This window comes from Panthera leo, chromosome A1, assembly GCF_018350215.1.
Source record: "Panthera leo isolate Ple1 chromosome A1, P.leo_Ple1_pat1.1, whole genome shotgun sequence".
NCBI lineage: Eukaryota > Metazoa > Chordata > Mammalia > Carnivora > Felidae > Panthera > Panthera leo.
The window spans coordinates 21768347-21786779 of NC_056679.1; the positions used below are offsets into that span (position 1 = coordinate 21768347).

The 18433-nt window shown below is 37.6% G+C and overlaps 1 protein-coding gene across 6 annotated transcripts in view; it reads right to left on the reverse strand.

The window, feature by feature from the left end:
- Nucleotides 1-18433, reverse strand: part of SETDB2 (SET domain bifurcated histone lysine methyltransferase 2) — an 89325-nt gene that overhangs the window by 46140 nt on the left and 24752 nt on the right. For 5 of the 6 annotated variants that reach the window (XM_042913036.1, XM_042912637.1, XM_042912563.1 and 2 more), the window contains 2 exons: nt 15067-15630; nt 653-769 (listed from right to left, as the gene is read on the reverse strand). In XM_042913036.1, coding sequence (XP_042768970.1) covers nt 653-769; nt 15067-15630 — 681 coding nt within the window. The remainder of the gene's footprint in view (nt 1-652; nt 770-15066; nt 15631-18433) is intronic. The other variant, XM_042912798.1, reaches the window with a different exon arrangement.

Consider the following 18433-nt stretch of genomic DNA (forward strand, 5'->3'; position numbering starts at 1 on the left):
TAATTACCAAGGGAGGCAGACTAAGTGTGAAGGCTCCTAAAGCTAGACTGCCTGGATTCTCATCATAGCTCCAGCCATCTACTATACTAACTGTGTGGCTTGGATGAGTTATTTAACCTCTGTGCTTCAATTTTCCATTTTTAAAAGTGGGGATATATGATAGTACCTGTCTTATAGGGCTGTTTCATCATTTAATGGGTATTTACAAGGTGCTTAAGGCAATGTCTGGCACATAATAAATGTTAGCTTTTAAAAAACTGTCTAGAAATGTCTGGCAAGGGAATGTCTAGGAAGAAAGATTTTCTGTTTCTATGTATTTTTTAATAACATCATTCTTGAAAGTTTGAAAACTCCCAATTTTTAAATGAGCTTTGTAAGCTATACTTCTTAATGAAGAAATGGCTGCCCAAAGCAGGCTAACCCTAGAGGGGAACAGCCACCTCAAAGCAAACATTTAAGTATATTCTGTGTGGTACATGAGTGTTCTCTGCCTTCCATTTCCAAGAATATATAAATTTTTTATTCCTTAATATATAGATTTCTGCTATAAAAATTAATATTTAATGATATCTATAAGACTATAGACCACAATAGTAAAGTACCCACCTTCAAAAATACAAACACCCTGCAACAAATCCTCAAGGTATCTTACCCAGTAGGTATTTGTCTCTGTAGTCTTTTATATTTATATCCAGTGGTTATTTTATTACTCGATAAGGGGCAAGTCTTGGCATTCCTTGCTGTCAACTGAAGACATGCACATTTTGTTCTAAAAGGAAGGCAATGGATGGAGAAGTTAGAATAAAAAAGCACCAACTTGAGTAATGAGAGTCTTCTTAAAAGTGTAAATGATAGGGGTGCTGTGGTGGCTCAGTCAGTTGAGTGTCTAACTCTTGGTTTTAGCTCAGGTCATGATATCACGGTTCATGAGCAAGCCCCACATGGGGCTCTGTGCTGACAGTGCAGAGCCTGCTTGGGATTCTGTCTCCTTCTCTCTCTGCCCCTCCCCTGCTTGTGATCTCTCTCAAAAATAAACAAACATTAAAAACTGTAAATGACAGTAAAGGATGTAATTGTATTTAGAATAGTCATTTGGCTCATGGACAGCTGGACTTTTTCCCTAAACAGATTTCTTTAAAAGACAAAAACTAAGAGGAATTTATAAATAATTCTAAATAATATAAATAATTCTAAACTACCCTATCCCTGTATTTGTTCATGAAATACATACTTAACTATATGAGTTTTAGTTTTTTGTTTTTTTTTAACGTTTATTTATTTTTGAGACAGAGAGAGACAGAGCATGAATGGGGGAGGGTCAGAGAGAGGGAGACACAGAATGTGAAACAGGCTCCAGGCTCTGAGCTGTCAGCACAGAGCCCGACGCGGGGCTCGAACTCACGGACTGCGAGACTGTGACCTGAGCTGAAGTCGGCCGCTTAACCGACTGAGCCACCCAGGCACCCCATAGTTTTAGTTTTTTTAAATGAATTCCTTTCATTTCCTATTCAGCAGAAGCTAGTTTGTGAAAATTCTCCTAGCTCCCCTCTCCTACAATGGATAAACTTATGTGCGAAAGGGCATAGGTAGTTTTGCAGACATCTTAAATTATCTCTCCCTCGAATTACATGAAAACAATTGGGGAGATTGATGCTGGCCATCTGGCTACTACAATCTGCTTTTCATAATGTTGCTAAAGCAGACGACATACAACCATAGATTTCTCTCATGCAAGATGGCAATGTAGAAAGACCTCCTCCATAGACACACCAGATCTACCTATTTGTAAAGCAATGCTTCGGGAAGAACTGAAGGCTGACTGAACAGCTTCTTCACAACAAAAGATAGACCATGTACAGAATGGCAAAAGAGACAGAGACACTGTAATGAAGGGAACCCCCACCACCTCTGACACTGCAAACTGCAGTGGGGAAGGACTGGTGAGCAGATTTATCTGCCCTGGGGCACAGAAAAAAAGAAAGGACAACTAGAATACAAAGGAACTGGCCTTAGAACCCTGTTGATTGGCAGGGGAGCTGCTGCAACTCTCTGAGTTAGAGGGGCTGGCAAGTGCCCCATTTTACAGTTCCTCTGCACCTTAATAGCAGATGAGAGTACAGTCTGGGAGCCCTAATTGGACTATCACCATACCAAGCCTCAGACGCCTTGAAGCACAGAAAAAAAGCTGCATTTTCAAAGAACAACTAGGACATAAAAGACTCAGCCCTAAAACTATGCAAAATGGCAGGGAAGCTGCTGAAACCCTCTCAGAGTCAGAGAGGCTGGTGAACACCACAGGTGATATTCCCCCTCCACCCTGACAGTGCAGACAGGACAAGGGTCCAGGTACCTTAGCGGACCTACCACTGCAGTGAGCCCTGGGACCCTACCCCACACCAGCCCTAGCCATCCCATTAAAGCGGCCCCAGTGCAGCACACACCAGATACCTCTGGTCAGCATTCACTATAGCTGCAGACATCTCTTCAAGGTGACACAGGTGCAAAGTACCCTGGAAGACTCAAGGCTCACACTACTCTGGCTTCAGATGACATGTTAGCATATCCCTGGTACACAGTATCCTAGGACCTCCTGACCCATTTCCTGACTCAGCCCTAGCCCCCCCTGAATAAAGAACTATGGGACCTTTGGCCTAACACCCATTTAAGCTTCAGCTGTCTTCCCAAGGTACCCTCTCTGTGAAGAACCCTGGGACCATCCCAGACAATGTCCACTTCAGCATCAGCTGTCTGGCCAATGTGCAATCTATGCTGAGAGCCCTAGGACTGTTCCATCCCACACCAACTTCATCTCCAGGCATCCCACCAGGACAGTGTCAGCATGGAGTCCTCTGTCCCACAACCCACAAGAGCCACAGATCCAGCCAGTCAAAGTCACTTAGGCACACAGTCTCCACAGACACAATCACACACAAGATCATTACTTCCTGTTTAGGAGAAGTTAACGATTATACCTAATTCAACAAAAACAAAGACAGAAAGTCAAGTAAAATGAGGAGACAGGAATATGCTCCAAACAAAAAAACTACACAAAACCTCAGAAAATAAGCTAAATGAAATGGAGATAAACAATATGCTTGATAGAGAGTTCACAGTAATGATCATGAAGACATTTACCAAACTGTAGAAAAGATTGGATGAACTCAGTGAAAACTTCAACAAAGAAGATAGAAAATATGAAAAAGAACCAATCAGAGTTGATGACTATAACTGAAATGAAAAATATACTAGAGGGAATCAACAGATTCAAGGATGCAGAAGAACATATTAGCAATCTGAAAGATTGGGTAATAGAGTACCCAAGCTGAATAATGATAAGAAAACACAAGTTAAAAAAAAAATGAGGATAGGTTAAGGGATCTCTTGGACAATATCAAGTGAGCAAACGTTTGCATTACAGGGGTCCTGGAAGTAGAAGAGAGAGATAAAGGGGCAGAAAACTTATTTGAAGAAATAATAGCTGAATATTTCCCTAACCCAGGAAAGAAACAGACATCCAGGTTCAGGAAGCACAGAAAGTTTCAAACAAGATGAATCCACAGAGGTCCACACCATGATACATAATAATTAAAACGTTAAAGATTAAAGACAAGGATAGAATTTTAAAAGCAGCAAAAGAGAAGCAACTAGTAACATTTAAGGACAAACCCATAAAGCTATCAGCTGGTTTTTCAGCATAAACTTTGTAGGCCAGAAGGGAGTGGGCATGATATATTCAAACTACTGAAAGGAAAAAAAAAAAAATCAACCACCAAGAATATTCTATTTGGCAAGATTATCATTCATAATTCAAGGAGACATAAAGACTTTCCCAGACAAACAAGTTAAAAGGTTCATCATTACCAGATTGTCCTTACAAGAAATGTTAAAGTAGAACACAAAAGGCCATAATTAGAAGAAAATTATGAAAGGGAAGAGGACTCACAAAATAAAAAGATATAAAATATGACAATATAGATATAACATGTGGGAGGGGGGAGTTAAAATGAAGAAGTTCCTTTAGACTGTGTTTAACCTTAAGTGACCATAAGCTTAATACAGACTACTCTATACTTAGGATGTTATATATAAACCTCACAGTAACCAAAAACCTGTAATAGAGATACAAAAGAAAGCCAAGCCTAATACTAAAGAAAGTAATCAATCTTAAGGAATGAGAACAAGAGAAGAAAGGAATGGAGAACTACAGATATGTCCAGAAAACAATTAACAAAATGGCAATCAGCACACACTTATCAATAATTATGTTAAATGTAAATGGACTAAATGCTTCAATCAAAAGACATAGGGTGACAGAATGGATTTAAAAACAAAAACAAAGACTCATCTATGTGCTGCTTACAAGAGACTCTCTTCAGACCTAAAGACACAGACTGAAAGTGAAAAGATGGGAAATGATATTCCATGCAAATGGAAGTGGGAAAAAAAAAAACCTGTGGTAGCAGTATTATATTGGACAAAATGGACTTCAAAACAAAGATTGTAACAAGACACAAAAAAGGGCAATATATAATGATACAGGGATCAATCCAAAGACAGGATACAGCATTGTAAATATTTAAGCACTCAACATGGCAGCCCCTAAATGCATAAGACAAGTTTTAACAGACATAAAGGGAGAAACTGACAGTAATACAATAATAGTAGGGGACTTTAATATCCTACTTACATCAGTGAACAGATCATCCAGGCAGAAAGTCAATAAGAAAACTGTCTTTTTTTTTTTTTAATTTTTTTAACGTTTTATTCATTTTTGAGACAGAGAGAGACAGAGCATGAACGGGGGAGGGGCAGAGAGAGAGGGAGACACAGAATCTGAAGCAGGCTCCAGGCTGAGCCATCAGCCCAGAGCCCGACGCGGGGCTCGAACTCACGGACCGCGAGATCGTGACCTGAGCCAAAGTCGGACGCCCAACCGACTGAGCCACCCAGGCGCCCCAAGAAAACTGTCTTTCAATAACACCAGACCAGATGGACTTAAGGGATATACATATACAGAACATTCAAGCCAAATACAACAGAATACACATTCTTTCCAAGTGCACACAGAACATTCTATAGGATAGATCACATATCCCAATAAACAAGTCTCAATAAATTTAAGAAGACTGAAATCCTATCAAACATCTTTTCTGACCACAATGGAATGAAATTAGAAATCAATTACAAAAAAAAAAAAAGTGGAGAAACCATAAACATGTAGAGGCTAAACAATATGCTACTCAACAAGCAATGGCTCAATGAAAAACTCAAAGAAAAAATTTAAAAATACCTGCAAACAAATGAAACCCACTGGTCCAAAATCTTTGGGATGCAGCAAAAGAAATTTTAAAAGAGAAATGTATAGTGATCTCAAGAAACAAGAAAAATCTCAAACAATTTAAACTTACACCTCTAGAAATTAGAAAAAGAAGAACAAGACCCAAAATTAGTAGCAAATAATAAAGAATAGGGCAGAAATAAATGTAAAACAGACTAAGAAAAAAAAATAGACAAGATCAATGAAACCAAGAGCTGAATCTTTGAAAAGAAAAACAAAATTGATAAACCTTTAGCCAGATTCATCATGAACAAAAAGAGGATCCAAATAAATAAAATCAGAAATGAAAGGGGTGAAGTAACAACTGACACGACAGAAATACAAAGGATGATAATAGATAAGAGACCACTATGAAAAATTACATGTCAACAAGTTAACAACCTAGAAGAAATGGGTAAGTTCACAGAAACATATAATTTTCCAAAACTATATCAAGAAAAAGAAAATCGGAATAGTCTGGTTACTAGTAACCAAACTAAACTGGAAATAAAAAAACTCCATTTAAAGAAGAGTTAATACATATTCTCAAACTATTCTAAAAAACAGAAGGGAAAGGAAAACTTCCAAATACATTCTATGAGGCCAGCATTATCTTGATACAAAAACCGAATAAGTATATTACAAAAAACTGAAACTACAGGCCAAGATTCCTGATGCAAAAATCCTCAACAAAAGATTAGCAAACCAAATTCAACAATACATTAAAAAGATCATTTACCATGATCAAGTGGGATTTATTCCTGGGATGCAAAGATGGTTCAATATATGCAAATAAATCAACATGATACTCAACATTAACAAAAGGATAAAAATCATAGATAGGATCATCTCAGTAGATTCACAAAAAGCATTTGACAAAATTCAACATTGTTCATGATAAAAAAAACTCTCAACAAAGTGGGATTAGAAGGAACATACCTCAACATAACAAAGGCCATAAATGACAAACTGAGAGCTAATATCATACTCAGTGGTGAAACCTGAGAGCTTTTCCTCTAAGATCAGGAATAAGACCAGGATGTCCACTCCCACGACTTTTATTCAACATAATACAGGAAGTCCTAGCCACAGCAATCAGACAAGAAAAAGAAATAAGAGGCATCCAAATTAGTAAGAAAGAAATAAAATTGTCACTATTTGCAGATGACATGATACTACATACAGAAAACCCTAAAGACTCCACCAAAAAAACTACTAGAACTGATAAATGAATTCAGTAAAATCAGAGGATACAAAATCGATGTACAGAAATCCATTGCATTTCTCTACATTAACTAATACAAAGAGAAATTAAGAAAGCAATCTCATTTACAATTGTACCAAAATAGGGATGCCTGGGTGGCTCAGTTGGTTAAGCATCTGTCTTTGGCTCAGGCCATGATCTCGTGATTTGTGAGTTTGAGCCCTGTGTCAGTCTCTGTGCTGACAGTTTAGAGCCTGGAGCCTGCTTCATATTCTGTGTCTCCCTCTCTCTGTGCCCCTCCCTCTTCCTCTCTCTCTGAGATAATAAACATTAAAAAAAAATTGTACCAAAATAATAAAATACCTAAGAATAAACTTAACCAAGGTGGGGGCGGAGGGTGCCTGGGTGGCTCAGTTGGTTAAATGTCTGACTTCAGCTCTGGTCATGATTTCACAGTTTGTGAGTTTAAGCCCTGCATTGGGTTCTGTGCCGACAGCTGTGCGGACAGCCTGCTTCAGATTCTGTGTCTCCCTCTCTCTCTCTGCCCCTCTTCTGCTTGCACCCTCTCTCTTTCAAAAGTAAATAAACATTAAACAAATTTTTTAAATGGGGCGCCTGAGTGGCTCAGTCAGTTAAGCATTCAAATTTGGCTCAGGTCATGATCTCCCAGTTGGTGGGTTCGAGCCCCGCATCGGGCTCTGTGCTGACAGCTGAGAGCCTGGAGCCTGCTTCGGATCCTGTGTCTCCTTCTCTCTCTGCCCCTCCCCTGCTCACACTCTTTCTCTCCCAAAAATAAACATTAAAAAAATTTTTTTTAAAAACTTAACCAAAGTGAAAAACCTGTACTCTGAAAACGACGGATGAAAGAAATCAAAGACAAATGGAAAGATATTCCATGCTCATGGATTGGAAGAATATTGTTAAAATGTCTATACTACCCAAAGCAATCTACAGATTTAATGCAATCCCTGTTAAAATATCAACAGCATTCTTCACAGAACTAGAATAATCCTAAAATTTGTATGGAACCACACCCACACACCCACACACACACACCAAAAAGCCAAAACAATCTTGAAAAAGAAAAACAAAGCTGGAAGCATCACAATTCCAGATTTTAAGTTATACTACAAAGCCGTAGTAACCAAAATAGTATGGTACTGGCACAAAAACAGACACACAGGTCAAAAGAACAGGATAGAAAGCCCTGAAACAAACCCATGATTATATGGTCAATTAACATGACAAAAGAGGCAAGAACATGCAATGGGAAAAAGACACTCTTTTCAACAAATAGTGTTGAGAAAACATGATAGCTACATGCAAAAGAATAAGACTGGACCACTTTCTCACATCATACATAAAAAAATAAAATCAAAATGGATTAAGGACCTAAATATGAGACCTGAAACCAAAAAAGTCCTAGAAGAGAGCACAGGCAGCAATTTCTCTGACATCAGTTGAAGCAATATTTTTCTATATATGCCTCCTAAGGCAAGAGAAATAAAAGCAAAAATAAACTATTGGGACTGCATCAAAATAAAAAGCTTCTATACAACAATGGAAACCATCAAGAGAACTAAAAGACAACCTATTGAATGAGAGAAGGTATTTGCACATGACATTATCTGATAAGGGGTTAGTATCCCCAATATATAAGAACTTACACAACTTAACACCCAAAGGACAAACGATCCAATTAAGAAATGGGCAGAAGATATGAACAGAGTTTCTCCAAAGAAGACATATGGCTAACAGACACATGAAAAGATGCTCAACATTACTCATCATCAGGGAAATGCATATCAAAACTACAGTAAGATATCATCTCACACCTTTCAAAATGGCTAAAATCAAAAACACAAAAAACAAGTTTTGGTGAAGATGTGGAGAAAAACGAACTCTCCTATACTGTTGATGTGAATGCACACTGGTGCAGCCACTGTGGAAAACCGTATGGATGTTCTTCAGAAAGTTAAAAACTATGATCCAGTAATCACAGTACTAGGTATTTACCCAAATAATAATAATAATAAAAATACTAATTCAAAAGGATATATGCACCCCTATGTTTATTACACCATTATATACAATAGCCAAATTATGGAAGCAGCCTAAGTGTCCACCAATAGATGAATGGATATAGAAGAGATGGTATACATATATATATGTGTCTGTGTGTATATATATATATATGTAATAGAATATTTTTCAGACATAAATACAAATGAAATCTTGCCATTTGCAACAACATGGATGGAGTTTGAGAGTATAATGCTAAGTGAGATAAGTCAGTTAGGTAAAGACAAATACCATATGATTTCAGTCATATGTGGAATTTAAGAAACAAAGTAAATGAGCAAAGGAATAAAAAAAAAAGAGAGAGATGGGGTGCCTGGGTGGCTCAGTCAGTTAAGCACCTGATGCTTGGTTTTGGCTCAGGTCATGATCTCACCGTTAGTGGGTTTGAGGTGTGCATCAGGCTCTGTGCTGACAGCATGGAGCCTGCTTGGGATTCTCCTTCTGCCTCTCTCCCTCTCTGCCTTTCCCCCACTCACGTGTGCATGCACTCTCTATCTCTCAAAATAAATAAATAAAACTTAGCAGAGAGAGAGAGAGAAAAATCAAGAAACAAACTCTTAACTATAGAGAACAAACTGATGGTTATCAGAGGGGAGGTGGGTGGAGGAATAGGTTAAATAGCTGATGGGGATTAAGAGCACACATATCATGGGGTGCCTGGGTGGCTCAGTCGGTTAAGCGTCCGACTTCGGCTCAGTTCGTGGGTTCGAGCCCCGCATCAGGCTCTGTGCTGACAGCTCAGAGCCTGGAGCCTGTTTCATATTCTGTGTCTCCCTCTCTCTGACCCACCCCTGTTCATGCTCTGTCTCTCTCTGTCTCAAAAATCAATAAACGTTAAAAAAAAAAATTAAAAAAAAAAAAGAGAACACGTATCATGATGAGCACTGAGTAATATATAGAACTGTTGAATCGTTATAATGTACACCTCAAACTAACACTGTATGTTAAGTACATTGGAATTAAAATAAAAATCTTAATAAAAAATTAAAATTAAAATGCAAGACAAAAAGCCCCAGAAATCTGTTGCATTTCTACACACTATTAACAAAGTAGTAGAAAGAGAAATTAAGAAAAAAACAATCCCATTTATAATTGCACCAAAAGGAATAAAATATCTAGGAATAAGCTTAAGAGGGGGCGCCTGGGTGGCTCAGTCGGTTAAGTGTCCGACTTCAGCTCAGGTCATGATCTCGCGGTTCGTGAGTTCAAGCCCCACGTCAGGCTCTGTGCTGATGGCTCAGAGCCTGGAGCCTGTTTCAGATTCTGTGTCTCCCTCTCTCTCTGACCCTCCCCCGTTCATGCTCTGTCTCTCTCTGTCTCAAAAATAAATAAACGTTAAAAAAAAAAAAAAAAACTTAAGAGATAAAAATCCTATATTCTGAAAACTATAAAACACTCATGAAAGAAACTGAAGAGGACAAAAACAAATGGAAAGATATTCCATATCCATGGACTGGAAGAATTAATATTGTTAAAATGTCCACATTACTCAAAGCAATCAATCTACAGATTCAATGCAATCCCTTTCAAAATACCAATAGTATCTTTCACATAGACAGAACAAATAATACTAGAAGTTGTATGAAACCACAAAAGACTCTAAATATCCAAAGCAATCTTGGGAAAGAAGAAAAAAGCTGGAGGTAACCCAATCTCAGATACCAAGATATACTACAAAGTTATAATAATCAAAATAGTATGGTACTGGCAAAAAAATAGACACTTAGATCAATGGAATAGACACAGAGCCCAGAAACAGATGTGCATTCACATGGTCAGTTAATCTTCAACAAAGGAGGCAAGAATATACTATGGGGGAAAGACAGTCTCTGCAATAAATGGTGCTGGGAAAACTGGACAGCTACATGGAAAAGAATGAAACTGGACCACTTCCCTACACCATACACAAAAATGAACTAAAAATGGGTTAAAGACCTAAATGTGAGAACTGAAACAATACAACTCCTAGAAGAAAAACATAGGCAGCCACTTCTTTGACATTGGCTGTAGAAACATTTTTCTAGATATGGCTCTTGAGGTAAAGGAATCAAAAGCAAAAATAAACTATTGGGACTACACCAAAACAAAAAGCTTTTTTGCACAGCATGGGAAACCATCAACAAAATGAATAGGAACCTACTCAATGGGAGAACATATTTGTAAATGACATACCTAATAAGGGGTTAATATCCAAAATAGGCAAAAAACCTCACACAACTCAAAACCAAAAAACCAAATAATCTGATTAAAGAATAGGCAGAGGACCTGAATAGACATTTTTCCAAAGAAGACATACAGATGACCAACAGATGCATGAAAAGATGTTCAACATCACTAAGTATCAGGAAAATGAAAACCAAAACCACAATGAAAACAAACAAACAAAAACCACAGTGAGATACATCACTTCACACCTATCAGAATGTCTATGACCCCACAGAAATAACAGGTGTTGGTCAGGATGTAGAGAAAAACACTATATACACTGTATATATCATCTCTAAAAATAAAACATTACATTTAAAAACTAAACTTTCAAAAGATTTGGTGCTACATCCTCTATACTTTTAAGTACATATATACCTACAAACAATATATTATACTGTTTTTAAAAATTCACTACAGTTATTATCCTACAACTTGCCTTTTTCATTCAAAATAGTGTTTTTGAGATTCATTTGTGTTATATACAAATGTAGTTAATTCCTTCTAATTTTCGGACAGCATTTAGACAAGCAATTAAGTTGCTTAGTATATAACAAAGTTGCTTCTAGCTTTCAATATTACGAACAATACTGCAGTGAACAGCTTATTCTTCTGCTTATGTGTAAGCACCTCTAGAATAGTATCTCTCAAATATTTTTGACTATGACCCACAGTAAAATACATGTTCTTCATGATCCTTTACAGGCATACATACTTCTCTGTGTATGTGTATAAACTGACACAGTGGCATGAAACTTTATCCTATGTATGATGCACTTGGTTTTTTTTTTTTTTTCTTTTTAAAGATTTTAAGTAATCTGTAAACCCAACGCAGGGCTCAAACTTAACAACTCCAAGATCAAGAGTCATGCTCTACCAAATGAGTCAGTCAGGTGTCCCTTGGGTATTTTTATTTAATTTAAAAATGCTATTTACAACCGCTTTAATGATTTTACATCCCACTAAATCTGTAGGTTGGAAAACAATACTCTAGATATACTTAAAAGTACTATTGCTGGAAAGAACATATGCATATCTTCAATTGCTATGTAATTGTTTGAACAACCCCTTGTAAAAAAACTGGTCTGGCTTTGTACAGTATTCTAGTTTTACAGTTATTCTCCTTTGGGATTTTAAGCTAACATGCCTGTTTGTGTCTTCCTTTACTTCTGATGAGACGTGTGCTGTCAATCTTTTTTTCTGATAGTGTTTGAGATTTATTTGTACCTTAGAAACCTTTTAAGTTGCATCATGATGTATTTAGGTGTACATTTATCTTATTTTCCCTTCGTAGTACATTGTAGGCTTTTTTCACTCTGAGGACTGGCCTTTCTTCAGTTCTGGAAAACTTTCAGCTACCATCTCTTTAAATGTTGCTTTCTTCTTCTTCTCAGATATACTGGAGTTTCTCATTTTATCCTCCATAGTTTTTAATCTGTAAATTATCTTCCCCATGTCTTTATCTGTTTGTATTCTGGGAGAGCTCTTTCATTTTGCCTTGTAATTTACTAATGCTCTCTCCAGCTATATGAACTCTACCATTGAGTGTGTCTAGTTAGGGTAGTTTTTTTTTTTTTAATGTTTATTTATTTTTGAGAGAGAGGGTGAGACCCAGAGTGCAAGCAGGGAGGGACAGAGACAGAGGGAGACACAGAATCCGAAGCAGGCTCCAGGCTCTGAGCTGTCAGCACAGAGCCCAAAATGCGGCTTAAACTCAGGAACTGCTAGATCATGACCTTGAGCTGAAGTCGGATGCTTAACTGACTGAGCCATTCAGGTGCCCCAATCTATTTAGTTTTTAATTTCATTGACCCCATGTTTTATTTCCCACATTTCCATTTTTTTTCCTGTATATACATATACATATATATATACATATATATATTTTTTTCTCCCCCAATCTCCTTTCTCCTATCCTGTTGATGGATACTAACATTTTAATCTCTGTGAACATTTTAAACATACCTATTTTAAAGTCTCTTTTATTTTTTTAAATTTTTTAAACGTTTTATTTATTTTTGAGACGGGGAGAGACAGAGCATGAACAGGGGAGGGTCAGAGAGAGGGAGACACAGAATCTGAAACAGGCTCCAGGCTCTGAGCTGTCAGCATAGAGCGCAATGCGGGGCTCGAACTCACGGACTGTGAGATCATGACCTGAGCCGAAGTCGGCCGCTTAACCGACTAAGCCACCCAGGCACCCCTTTTAAAGTCTCTTTTAATCAGATTCTGCATTTATCTCTGATTCTTCAGGTGTGAATTCTCTCATTTGTTGAGATTCACACTGTCTTTATGGTCCTAAACATCTCTGTATGCTCTGTATGAAATCATACCTTGGGGCACCTGAATGGCTCAGTCGGCTAAGCGTCTGACTTCGGCTCAGGTCATGATCTCACAGCTCGTGAGTTCAAGCCCTGCATCGGGCTCTGTGCTGACAGCTCAGAGCCTGGAGCCTGCTTTGGATTCTGTGTCTCCCCTCTCTCTCCTCCCTTCCTCTACTCGTATGCTCTCTCAAAAATAAATATTAAAAAATTAAAAAAAGAAATCATACCTTTCCATAAGGTTTACTCCTGGGTACTCCTTTATGTTGACTCCTTTCCCTGTTGCTCTGGCTATGACTATGGGTTTCATTGCTCTGCAACCAGTTATTGTTAATCTCATTCTAGGCTTTGTGAGATAATTAGCCTGTTCCCAGTCCTGTAGAGGTCCCTGTTTCCATTCCCAGGAGAACTCAGTGCCCACTCAATGCCATGCATGGGACATGTTTAATTCCCATTCCTGTAAGAGTTAGAAACCCTGGCCACAGTGCTTGTGTCCATTTCCAGATCCCAATGGGTTTCAGCCTTTGCTTTTGTGATTTCTCCTATAACTTCTGGCCAATAGATGCAAATATGTATACTGGTGGCACATTTTATATAAAGATTAGTGTCCATGGTATTAAAGCAAAAATTGCATATAGCCAAGATTCTTTTAAAAAATCTCAAAAACTGACCATTAGGTAACAGTGTCCAACAGTTTTTGTTTTTTTTTTTTGTCTCCAGCACTGAGAGATTGGGGCTTGGCCACATGTAGTTAGATTATACTTAGAGGCAATGTTAAGACAAAAAAACAACAACTTATTTTTAAACAAAATAAAACCTGGCACTGTAAGAGATTTCTCTCTCTAAAGAGATTTCTCTTTAGGCCTCTATGACAGGCCTAAAAAACTGAGCCAAACTGAGGTAACAGCAAATTCATGTATCTCATCTCACACTTCAACTAACAGAGAAAACGGTGAAACTACTATCTTTACTATTTAAATTATTTATTTCTCTCTCCTTCTTTTGCCAAGTACAGGTAGCTAAATTTGCATTAAATTAAATATGTATAATGCAACTCCACTCTATATATGCCTACCTACAAACACATGTATCTTACATTCCTTTAAAACAAAATTTTCAAATTCCTAATATATTGGAATATGTTTTAATTTTTTAATGGAATGCCAATGTTATGAGAATACTAATTATAACTATTTATAAGGGGTGCCTGGGTGGCTCAGTCGGTTGGGCAAATGACTTTGGCTCGGGTCATGATCTCACGGTTTGTGGGTTTGAGCCCCACATCGGGCTCTGTGCTGACAGCTGGGAGCCTGGAGCCTGCTTCGGATTCTTTGTCTCCCTCTCTCTGTCCCTCCCCCACTTGTGCTCTGTCTCTCTCTCTCTCTCAAAAATAAGTAAAATGTAAAAAAAAAAAAAAAAAATTTAATAAAAAAATAAGTGTTTATAAAAAAGCAGCAAAGAAATATCTGTAAAAGTAAAATAAGACATAAAACATAATGATTAACAGCATGGGTTCCAATCCTGGCTTTTCAATTTGTTTGCACTATGATCTTAAAATTGGCTTCTCAACTTCCTCATTTGTAACACAGAAGTAACATTACCTACCTCAGAAGGTGTGTGAGGATTAAATAAAAAAGTGTATGTAAAGTGCTCGTCACAGTGTATGGCACTGTTACATGGCATTAGCTGGACTTGCTGCTATAATGATTGTGGTACTAGATTACAGGAAATACTCATCCTTGGGAGAAAGAATTTTTAATTTACTATTGTATTTGGCAAGCAGTTTTCTTTTCTATTGCTGGTGAGAGTGTATCTTTCCATTTTAGATTCTTGGTAAACAGAGTTTAGACAGACAGACAAACTGATACACAGCAGGACTTCTTGACAAGTACCCTACATTCAGAAGACATTTGGAAATGCCATGTTTCTCTACTCACATGTCTATGCAGCCCTCAGAACAGTCACATGAATCAGTAAACATGTTGGAAAAGCTGTTTAGATAATATGCTCGTGGCCACATAGTCCTTCTGTACTTAAACTGTGGAAGCTTTCTATTGTCAATTTCATTACAGAAAGAAATGGGTACCGATTCCACTCCATTGCTAATATCCACATCAGAAACAATTTCTTCTTGTTTTGGGTAATTCCGAGTCAACTGAACATAGGTATTGAAAGAAAAGTTATCTGTAAATAAAAAGTTACACTCTGTCTCAAGCAGGTAACGAAAAACTTCCTCCACGTTTCGTAGACTCCTTCCACAAGGGGTTCTATAACTCACGTGGAGTGCTGAAGAATGAGAGTTTGTCTTTGCGTGTCGTCTTTGGAAGTGGCATTTGATTGGTAGCTGCAGAGGGTTTTCTCCCTTGAAGGTTAGTGGCATTTTCATCAGACAAGTTCTAGAGCAGTCATGACTTTGGTAACGTAAATTCAAAGATAATTTCTTTTCTGTAATGTATGCAGCTTTATTTTCCAAAGGAGGAATTTCCTTATTTTTTGTAGATCTGTTTAAAATTAATTATTCATTAGTATCTCAAATATATAGCACAATTCCCCATTTTTAAAAAACATTGTACACTAAGGTGCAATTAGTTCCTATTATCTTCTTTTTAGACATAATACAATAAGCCAGACTCTGAAATACACATTTTACTTATTATGTTCTGTAGCCATATAGAAGTTACACCTTAGGGATTTTTTTCCTTTGGACACCAAATACATGGTGTCTACCTCTTCAACTGGGTGTCTAACAATTCGGTCCAATTCTGACACTATCTATCTACTTGGAGGCAGCATCAGCTCCCAGGTGTTAAAGAGCTCAGTCCCACAAGACTGTCCCCACTTCAGATGCCAAACACAAGTTCCAGGCCACTCAAACTTTTGACCAACCCAGGGGTTTCCACATGCTTTCCTCAAGTTTGGTAATTTGCTAGAAAGACTCACTTTAATTACTATTACCAGTTTATAATAAGATACAACTCAGGGACAGCCAAATGTAAGAAGTGCATGAGGCAAAGTAAGTGGGAACTGGCACGGAGTGTTCCTACCCTCTCTGTGTGCACCACCCTCCCAGCACCTCAAAGCATTTACCAACCAGGAAAGCTTCCCGAACCCTGTCCATTTAGAGGTTTTTATGGAGACTTTATTATGTAAGCATGACTGATCAAATCATTTGCCAATGGAGATTATCTCAACCTCCAACCCTTCACCCCTCCCTGGAGGTTGGGAGGTAGGACTGAAGGTTTCCAGCTTCTAATCATAATGTTTAGTCTTTGGTTGACTAGCCCCCACCCTGAGGCTACTCAGGAGCCCCTCATTAAGAGTCATTTCATTAGCATGCCAAAGACATTCATTCTTCAGCCGACTCCAAAGGTTTTAGAGTCTACACAGGATCAGAACAAACACCAAGTATCTTTCCTATTATACAATAACCTAATTTCAGAATATTCCAGAAAGTTTGATTACAGGTGTAACTCCGTGCTACAGTACCTATCAAATTTAGAGTTTATTTAGAGCATGCACTTTGAGGAATGTTACTTCTTCAGGCATGCTTGGGTTCGCTTGTAAGAAAACCGGTAAAGGCTAGCTAAAAAAATTACGAATTCATCAGGAATCCTTCAACAATTGTACCAGTTTTTTTCTGTAATATGTATTACACCTAGCATCATACTGACATATTTTAAAATAATCAACTGACATGAGAAAATGGAGAGGTTACTGAATTTAAGAAAACAAATCTGTGAAAAGACTCCATGTATATGGAACTTGGGTTTTAATATTTCTTCAGATACCTGAAGAAACTAAGTTTTGCTTTACATAGTATTTTCTATCTTTAGGTATCTGTTATTTATTATAAAAGTTATATAGGTATTTTAGAGATATTTTTACAATTACCATATAAAGCAGCACTATCCAATAAAACTTTCTGCATTGATGGAAATGTTTCATATCTGTGCTGTTCAATTTGGGAGCCCCACTAGCCACATGTGGCGAATTATTCAGCACTTTTAAATGTGGCTAGCATGACCAAAAAAATTTTTTTTAATTTTGATCAATTCAAATTTAATTTTAATTCAAATGATTCAAATGTAAATAGGCACATGTAACTAATGGCTACTTACTGAAAGCAGAGATATGAAGTTCCCCATCCCCTTTCTAGTTATATAGCAATCCTTTGCATAAATTCCACAATTTATTTAACTAGTCTTCTGTTGTTTCCAATCTTTTGCTATTACAAATCATTATGCGGTGAATAACCTTGTGCATAACAATTTCATACATGTAAAGATTACCACTTCAGAATACATTTCCAGAAGGGGCAGTACTAGGTCACAGGGTAAATGAATTAGTAATTTGTAAAGATTGCCTAATTGTTCTCCATGGGGTCAGCCCTTTGAGCAATTTATGAGAGTACCTGCTTTTGCAGAGCCTTATCAGACAATGGCTCTTGATGCTTTGGGATTTCTGACAATCTAATAGATGAAAGGATGTGCTAGAATGTATTTAATACAAACCTTTTAATGTAGAAAACATTTGTTTCCAATTTTCCTGTATGTTACTACTTTGATCAACATCCTCATACATAAATCCTTAACCAATTCCTGATTATTACCTTAGGGTACATTCCTTTAAGAAGAGTTATTAGGTAACTAGAATACACATTTTAAAATAACCTCTTATTAATAAAACTTGCAAACTTAGATAACTGTGTATTTTCTCATTAAAAAACCTGATACATTGGGGGAACCTGGGTGGCACAGTCAGTTAAGCTTCTGACTTTGGCTCAGGTCTTGATCTCGCAGTCCATGAATTTGAGCCTTGAGTCAGGCTCTGCGCTGACAGCTCAGAGCCTGGAGCCTGCTTCAGAATCTGTGTCTCCCTCTCTCTCTCTGCCCCTCCCCCACTTGTACTCTGTGTCTCTCTCTCTCTCTCTCTCTCAAAAATAAACATTAAAAATTAAAAAAAAAAAAACAACAACACAAACCTGATATATTGGATCCCCATATACTTGTAAGAACTGTAGAACTCTTAGCACATGATGCCTCCATCTAAACCTGTGCACTACCACAACAAAACTCCGCAAGGCTTCTAGCAGCATAAGACCAAGTCTCTGGGATGACCCAAATCCCCCCCAGTAACGTGCCTGCCTAAGAAAGCTCAAGGCTGTCAAGACAGTTCATGGTTTCTTGTAGCCAAAACCTGAAGATAAGCTCCTGACCTTCCTTCCTTAGAACAGTTACTAAAAAGGGGCTTACAATTGTGAATCTTTCTTCCATTCCTCTAAGATGTGTATTTATCTCCTACAAC